The 8685-nt window shown below is 45.9% G+C and overlaps 1 protein-coding gene across 1 annotated transcript; it reads left to right on the top strand.

Moving 5' to 3' along the window:
- Window positions 1–3239: 3239 nt before the first annotated feature.
- On the top strand, window positions 3240–4922 carry LOC108283703 (olfactory receptor 2Z1). Its single transcript, XM_017500216.1, has one exon. The coding sequence runs from the start codon at window positions 3585–3587 to the stop codon at window positions 4527–4529; it is 945 nt and encodes a 314-aa protein (XP_017355705.1). The 5' UTR covers window positions 3240–3584; the 3' UTR covers window positions 4530–4922.
- The last annotated feature ends 3763 nt before the right edge of the window (window positions 4923–8685 follow it).

Genomic DNA, 8685 nt, shown 5'->3' with positions numbered 1-8685 from the left:
AAGAGGCAGCTGGAGGACTGGGTGTTGTGGGAAGTAGAAAAGTTCCTCGTCAAAGTTTGCTTTAGTTTAAGAAAAATTTGTGTTAGAAATAATAGTTTGTTTCAAATACTTTCTTCAAAAGCCCTATTCTATGTAGCTGTTAGACATGCTTACAGGCACATAGTACATTCTATGTCCTTGTACTTTCACCAAAGTATCTGTGCTGGATGTGCTCACAGGCATGTCCCAGCTCACAGCTTAGGCCCCTTCATTATTTGGACTTCCTTTTTTTTTTTTTTTTCTCTTGATTGCTTTTATTTGTTTAGAAAAGTTTCAAGTTATTAGCCAATCGGGTTTTAGTTTAAATTGTGAGGCCTGGCTCCAGCCAACAGAGATCAGACACAGCAGTAAGAGCAACCCCAAATGCGTAAGAAATAAATGTGTCTGCTTTCCTTTTTTCATTGCACTCTCATGGCAAGATTGCTAATGGGAGTACTTTTTCTGCAGAAAGTAAAAAGAATTGCTTTGCTGCGAGATCCTTTGTCCCAGTACTAATTTTCCTTTGCTGCACGAAAAAGAAAAATGTTATCCATAATAATGTGAAAACTGTTGCCTGGGCTTCTGCCTGCAAGCACCTTACTCCTGAGTGCATTTTCTTATCCACCAGTTCACAGAGCCCAGATACTCTATTATTTCTGTCTGGAACAACCTTCCCTCCTCTAGCTGTCTGGAAAATTGCTACCTGACCTTCAAAACTCATCTCCAATGCCTCCTTCTCTGTGAAGCTTCCCAGATCCCATCCCAGGCAGAGTTTCATCTCTTGGGTACCAAAATCATCAAGAATGCATTTTTATTAAATTGCTCATCAGACTATGCTGAAATGTGTTGAACAATGCTCATATTTCCTGTTAAACTCTAAATTCTGTAACTGCAGGGCTAAATTACCTAACTCCCATACATTTTCTTTTTTTGAGTCAGAGTCTCGCTTTGTCACCCAGGTGTGCAGTGGCGTGATCTCAGCTCACTGCAATTGCAATTTCTGCCTCCTGGGTTCAAGCTAATTTTTGTATTTATTGTAGAAACAGGGTTTCACCTTGTTGTCTGGGCTGGTCTTGAACTCCCAACCTCAAACGATCTGCCTGCCTCAGCCTCCCAAAGCATTGGGATTACAGGTGTGAGCCACTGTGCCCAGCCAAACTCCCCTACATCTTTGATTGACTCTGGAAAATACTACCAATGAGACACTCAATTCCATCTTTGGTTTGATTTCACCATTAAAAGTTCTTTGTTAGGTTGAACCACACAGTTGCCTTCCTTAACACCCACCTTCCAGTAGTATGAAGCAGGTGATTCTATGCTTCCCCTTTCATGAAGGTCTTCAGATAGTAAGGTCAGTGTATTAGTCTATTCTTGCATTGCTTTAAATAAATATCTGAGACTGGGTAATTTATAAAGAAAAGAGGTTTCATTGGTGAATGGTTCTACAGGCTGTACAGGAAGGGTAGTAGCTTCTGCTTCTGGGGAGGCCTCAGGGAACTCACGATCATGGTGGAAAGTGAGGGAGAAGCAGATGTCTTACATGGCAGGAATAGAGGCAGGGGGAGGTGTTACACACTTTTTTTCTTTGAGACAGAGTTTTGCTCTAGTTGCCCAGGATAGAGTTCAGTAGCACAATCTCGGCTCACTGCAACCTCCATTTCCTGGGTTCAAGCGATTCTCTTGTCTCAGCCTCCTGAGTAGCTGGGATTACAGGCACCTGTCACTACGCCTGGCTAATTTTGTATTTTTAGTAGAGACTGGGTTTTACCATGTTGGCCAGGCTGGTCTCGAACTCCTGACCTCAGGTGATCTGCCTGCCTCGGCTTCCCAAAGTGCTGGGATTACAGGCATGAGCCACCATGCCCAGCCACTACACACTTTTAGTAACCAGTCTCACAAGAACTCACTGTCACGACCAAGGGGGATGGTGCTAAACCATTCATGAGAAACCACCACCACGATCCAATCACCTCCCAGCAGGCCCCACCTCCAACACTGGGGATCACAATTCACCCTGGGAGTTGGGTGGGGACACAGGTCCAAACCATACCAGGCAGCTCTCACCTGTCTCAAGAGTCTTCCCTGACTATGCCCTGTAGTGTCCCTAGCTATTACCTGCAGGGCATCCTGACCACTTCACCCCTGCACTTCTCCCTACCCCAAAGGTCTTGTGCATTTATTTTGTTTGTCATTGGTCTCCTGATGGAGATAGTAGAGTCCAGGGAAGCAGGGATCTTGCCTGGATGATTCACCTCTGAATGTTTTATGCTCAGTCTAGGGAATGACACATTTTGTTGAATGCATGGATGAATGGTAGTCAAGAGCTTGGATGGGATAAGAAAATCAGGATGGTATGTAACTAAAGACAGCCTTGAAGGCCATCTGAGTGAGGAATAACTCCACAGGAATAAGTTTTTCATGACAAAGAGCTCCAGGGACTGGGCAAGATGGCTCATGCATGTAATCCCAGCAAGTTGGGAGGCTGAGGCAGACAGATTACAAGGTCAGGAGTTCAAGACAAGCCCGACCAGTGTGGTGAAACCCTGTCTCTACTAAAAATACAAAAATTAGCCAGGTGTGGTGGCACATGCCTTTAGTCCCAGCTACCTGGGAGGGTGAGGCAGGAGAATCTCTTGAACCCAGGAGGTGGAGGTTGCAGTGAGCCAAGATTGCGCCACTGCACTCCTGCCTGGGTGACAGAACAAGACTCCATCTCAACCAAAACAAAACCAAACCAAACAAACAAAAAATGTAAAGTCAGACTTGTAGCAATGGGATCTTGTCATGTCATCCAGGCTGGTCTTGAACTCCTGGGCTGAAGTGATCCTCCCACCTTTGCTTCTCAAGGTGCTGGCATTACAGGCATGAGCCACTGTGCCCAGCTGATTTTGTTCTTTTTTATGGCTGCCTAGTATTCCATGGTGTCTATATACTACATTTTAAAAAAAATAGAGTCCACCATTGACGGGCACCTCGGTTGATTCCACGTCTTTGTTATTGTGAACAGTGCATGATAAACATGCCCATTTGGTAGAAAGACTTATTTTCCTTGGCTCATCACATATTTCTCTTTGCTTCAGATTCTCATCCAGGCATTTAGACCCAAGCCCTTCTCTCTGTTTTCTCACTTAGCTTGTTGCTTCAGCTTCATCATTCCCTATTTCACCTCCCAGCCTTTTTGGTATCTGATGTCTGCTTTGGTTACAGGACCCCTGGGATGAGGCGTATTGAAGCATTTCACCATTTATGTGACTGTCTTTAACTTGAACCTCAAATTTGTGACTACAGGGAGCAGTGAGTAGCCCTTCGCTGGGTGTGGCCAAGTGTCTCATTCAGAGATGCCAGTTGCATCTCTCCCATTGCATGCCTTGGAGAGACACTAATTGATCAAGTTTTCTCCCTCCTGTGTACCGATTCTAGCTGCAACCTCCTCAAGACGCCATCCCAAAAGGCCACTACCAATCAATGGCAATTGGCATGTGAGATGGAAATTATTCACCACCCCATGCAGGCTTCTTGCCATAGGTCAGCTATTCTTCCTGCAGCTAAAGTGCATTGTGTGAAACATGGAGGATGTGAATCAGTCAGTGGCTCCAGACTTCATTCTGGTGGGCCTCTTCAGTCACTCAGGATCACGCCAGCTCCTCTTCTCCCTGGTGGCTGCCATGTTTGTCATAGGCCTCCTGGGCAACACCGCTCTTTTCTTCTTGATCCATGTGGACTCCCGGCTCCACACACCCATGTACTTCCTGCTCAGCCAGCTCTCCCTGTTTGATGTTGGCATCCTCATGGTCACCATCCCCAAGATGGCATCAGACTTTATGCGGGGGGAAGATGGCATCTCTTATGGAGGTTGTGCAGCTCAAATATTCTTCCTGACATTGATGGGTGTGGCTGAGGGCGTCCTATTGGCCCTCATGTCTTATGATCGTTATGTTGCTGTGTGCCTGCCCCTGCAGTATGCAGTACTTATGAGACGCCAGGTGTGTCTGCTGATGGTGGGTGCCTCCTGGGTGGCAGGTGTGCTCAACGCCTCCATCCAGACCTCCATCACCATGCACTTCCCCTACTGTGCCTCCCGTACTGTGGAGCACTTCTTCTGTGAGGTGCCAGCCCTGCTGAAGCTCTCCTGTGCAGACACCTCTGCCTACGAGTTGGCGCTATCCACCTCGGGGGTGCTGATTCTAATGCTCCCTCTTTCCCTCATTGCAACCTCCTACCGCCACGTGTTGCAGGCTGTTCTAAGCCTGTGCTCAGAGGAGGCCAGACACAAGGCTGTCACCACCTGCTCTTCACACATCACGGCAGTGGGGCTCTTTTACGGTGCAGCCATGTTCATGTACATGGTGCCTGGCGCCTACCACGGTCCACAGCAGGATAACGTGGTTTCCCTCTTCTATAGCCTTGTCACCCCTACACTCAATCCCCTTATCTACAGTCTGAGGAACCGGGAGGTTCGGATGGCTTTGGTCAAAGTGCTTAGCAGGGCTGGACTCAGGCAAATGTGTTGACTACGTAAAAACTGCTGGTGAAGATTCCAGCAGTCCTCGATCCCACACACCTTCCCAAAGTGGGTGGCTGGGACTGAGGACTGTCAATTGTCAATCTGTGCAACTGGCCAAATATCCAGTCATTGCACAAAGTGCAACTTTTTGAGACAATGTCTGCCTTTTAAATTGTGGCAGAATACACATAACATAAAATCAACCACTTTTAAGTGTACAATTCAGACGTAAGTGCTTATGTCTAAGGCTAAGTGTCTGTCCAGTTCCTGCTCATGACAAGCTAGGTTCATGTTTTCCCTCATGGACTTGTGGTGAGCAATGGTGATCATCCCAATCACATTCAGCATATTTTTCTCTCTCTCTCTTTTCTTTTTGTAACAGAGTCTCACTTCGCGGTCCAGGCTGGAGTACGATGACATGGTCATAACTCACTGCAGGGTCAAGGGGTCCTCCTGCCTCAGCCTCCTATGTGGGAATATAGGCTGTGCCACCACACCCAGCTATTTTGTTCATTTTTTGCAGAGATGGGGTCTCACTATGTTGCCCAGACTGGTCTTGAGTTCCCGGGCTCAAGGAATCCTCCCATCTCAGCCTCCCAAAGTGCTGGGATTACAGACAGTATATTATTTCTCTAACAATGTACCCCCCTCCTTTTTAAAAGATGGATCTCATCTGTCACCTAGACTGGACTGCAGTGGTACAATCTCAGCTCACTGCAACTTCTACCTCCCAGGTTCAAGCAATCTTCCCGCCTTAACCTCTCAAGTAGCTGGGATTACAAGTGTGTGGCACCATGCCTAATTTTTGTATTTTTAGTAGGGATGGGGTTTCACCATGTTGGTCATGCTGGTCTTAAAGTCCTGACTTCAAGTGATCTGCCCACCTTGGCCTCCCAAAGTTCCGGGATTACAGGTGTGAGCCACTGTGCCCGCCCAGAAATATTAATATATTATAAAGCTAATATTTAGACATTATAAAACTAGCAAAACTCTGAAGAAGTGAGAAGAAAAAATAAATCACAGGCAACTTAGATATTTTATCAAAAAAGGCATATTTACAGTGTCTATCAGGTGGTAAGTAAAATATACAAATTAATTCAAAATATATAAGGAGCTCCAACAACTCAGCAGAAAAAAAAATCTTTTTTTGTTTTTTGAGTTGGAGTCTCACTCTGTTGCCCAGGCTAGAGTGCAGTGGCTCAATCTCAGCTCATCGAAACCTCCACCTCTCAGGTTCAAGCAATTCTCCAACCTCAGCCTCTTGAGTAGCTGGAATTACAGGTGCCTGCTACCACGTCTAGCTAATTTGTGTATTTTTAGTAGAGATGGGGTTTCACTATGTTGGCCACGCTGGTCTTGAACTCCTGACCTCGTATGATTTGCCCACCTGGGCCTCCCAAAATGCTGGGATTATAGGCATGAGCCACCATGAATCTCCACCCTGAATCCCCACAAACTCACTCCACCTCCTCACCTTTTATTCAGGGTCACAGACTCATCATCCACTTCCTGTGAGACCTGATCCCAATCTATCCTAACTCCCAGCTGTTCTTGTTCTCATCCCCATCTGCCTGAGTTTCCCTGGGTTAGGAAAAGGAAGGGAAGGAGGGTTGGTGCCCACGGGGAGCATTTTACTCTTTCAGGAGCACATGAAGGCGAGAATTAGAAACTTCTCCTTGGGTTTGAGGACTTGGAGAAATACAGTGAGATGCCAGATATCGGACACGTCTGTCTATACAGGTAATGTAGGAATGGGATTTTAGGATGCAAATAAAAGTGACAAAAAAGGAAGGAATTCGTTGGGCATGGTGGCTCATGCCTATAATCCCAGCACTTTGGGAGGCCAAGGGAGGATTGCTTGAGTGTAGGAGTTTGACAGCAGCCTGGGAAACATAGTGAAACCTAGTCTCTGTTGTAAACAGAAAATTTAGTGGGGCATGATGGTGCACACCTGTGTCCCAGCTACTCAGGAGGCCCTGGTGGGAGGATCATCTGAGACTTGGAGGTGGAGCCTGCAGTCAGCCAAAATCATGCCACTGAACTGCAGTCTAGACAATCAGAGTGAGACACTGTCTCAATAAAATCAGTAAGTAAATAATAAAAATAAAAAATAAAAAAGGAAGAAAAAAATTTTTTCTTAATAGATCACTAACTCCTCACATCATGTCCTACAATCTCCCTTCTTGCAGACCACAGAGCCCCTTCCCTGTGGAGCTGGGTGGGTGGATTGGAAATGGGGCAGCCCTGAGACACCTTTGTAGTTGAGTTGTAGAAGCCTTCCCAGCACCTTGTGATGACTTACAGGTGCCTCACTTTTCTCTTGCCCCAAATTTAAAACACCCAATCTCATTGCAGGTTCATGCATCTCTTCCTCCTTCCTGCTCTCCAACAAACACTCACACACTCCACAGGCGGGGTCACCCTGCAGGTGTCCCCAGTACACAGCACAGCTCACCTGCTCCCTCCTGTGTGGTCGCTCCTGGATTCCGTGCAGTAATCACTGGGGCTTCTTGGGCGCCGGGAACCTTTCATGGTTTAAATTTCCAGTCTTCTCCAAGTCAGCCAATGCCAGTGTTTCTGTGTCCTGCAAAGATTTCTTTTTGGCCCCTGGATTCTTTACTTCCTTTGAGAGAGGAGTGTCAGCTCCAAAACTGGTCCCAAAGACTTGGGCTGTGGAGCAACTGAACTGTGGCCAGCAGCAGGAGGATCAACCTCTCACAGCTGAGCTCTTGAGGGAATCCTTTATGCTGTCAGCAAGGGGTGGAGCCAGGGGATTTGTCAGCAGAAACTGACATGATTGGCAGTTCCTGGTATGATAATGGGAGGGGCCTGCAAGGAGGATTTGGGCGTAACTCAATAGATAATCAGTCTACAGAATCTAGCTAATCCGATCAGCAGCCAACCTGTTTCCTGTCCCCCTCCCATCCTCTAGGTCTTGCCTAATAATGACAGACCCTTTCTGTAATGCCCAATTCATGCATCACTGAAATACATTTGATGTGTGCCTTTTATATTTTCATGGAATAAAAATATGTTAGTTTTCACAGTGGATATCCTGGGGAATGTTATCTTTATGAAATGACATTTCAAGTGAACCGAAGCAGAAGGAAATTCACAAGCATCTCCTGAGAGTCTCTGGTTGAATTCCTACCATGTTTTCTAAATAATCTGGCTTCTTTCTTGCTATCCAATTAGGAAGGTGCTTTAGAAGTTCAACCTTAGAGCATTTGACAAATACTGTGTAGAATTTCAGGATGACCTGAAGGAAATTTTGACTGGATTTGTGAATGTGTCTATGAAAGTGTGTGCGTGAGGCAGGGAGCATAGCCAGAGTGAAGTGGCGGTTCCTTGGGTGTGGACTCTTCTTTGTCTTAAGAAAGTTCACTGCTGTTAACTCATTGTGGGCTTTGTGGACATTTTCTTTCTTTCTTCCTTTATTTTTTTGAGACAGAGTTTTGCCCTGTCACCCAGACTGGAGTGCAGTGGTGCAATCTCAGTTCACTGCAACTTCAGCCTGCCAGGTTCAAGTGATTCTCCTGCCTCAGCCTCCCAAGTGGCTGAGACTACAGGCACCTGCCACCATGCCTGGCTAATTTTTTTGTATTTTTAGTAGAGATGGTTTCACCATGACGGCCACTCTGGTGTTGAACTGTTGACCTGAAGTGATCCACCTGCCTCGGCCTCCGTAAGTGCTGGGATTATAGGTGTGAAGCACTGCACTCAGCCCGTGGACATTTTCTGATAGTTACACTAAGACATCCACTATATATAACCATGTTTAAAGAACGTCTCTTATTGCAGTCTGTATTTTTTTTCTACTTACCTTCTCCATCTTCTCTGCTCCTATTTCTGCTCAATAAATCTCTTCAAAATGAAACCTAATCTGTGCACCTTTTCCCTCAAAATATTTCATTTCTGTGTCTAACCAATATTTATTGAAAAGGATACAGTCTATGCCATTCACTCTTTTAAAAAATCTTTTTAATTAATTAATTTATTTAAGACTGAGTCTTACTCTGTCACCCAGGCTGGAGTGCAGTGGCATGATCTTGGCTCACTGTAACCTCCACTTCCCGGTTCAAAGGATTCTCCTGCCTCGGCCTCCTAAATGGCTGGTTTACAGGCATGGACCACCATGCCAGCTAATTCTTCTATTTTTTTTT

Source organism: Cebus imitator, unplaced genomic scaffold (genome assembly GCF_001604975.1).
Source record: "Cebus imitator isolate Cc_AM_T3 unplaced genomic scaffold, Cebus_imitator-1.0 Scaffold263, whole genome shotgun sequence".
NCBI classification, from domain to species: Eukaryota; Metazoa; Chordata; class Mammalia; order Primates; family Cebidae; genus Cebus; species Cebus imitator.
Note: the sequence above shows the minus strand (reverse complement) of the source record. Positions and strands in the feature narration are given on the sequence as shown.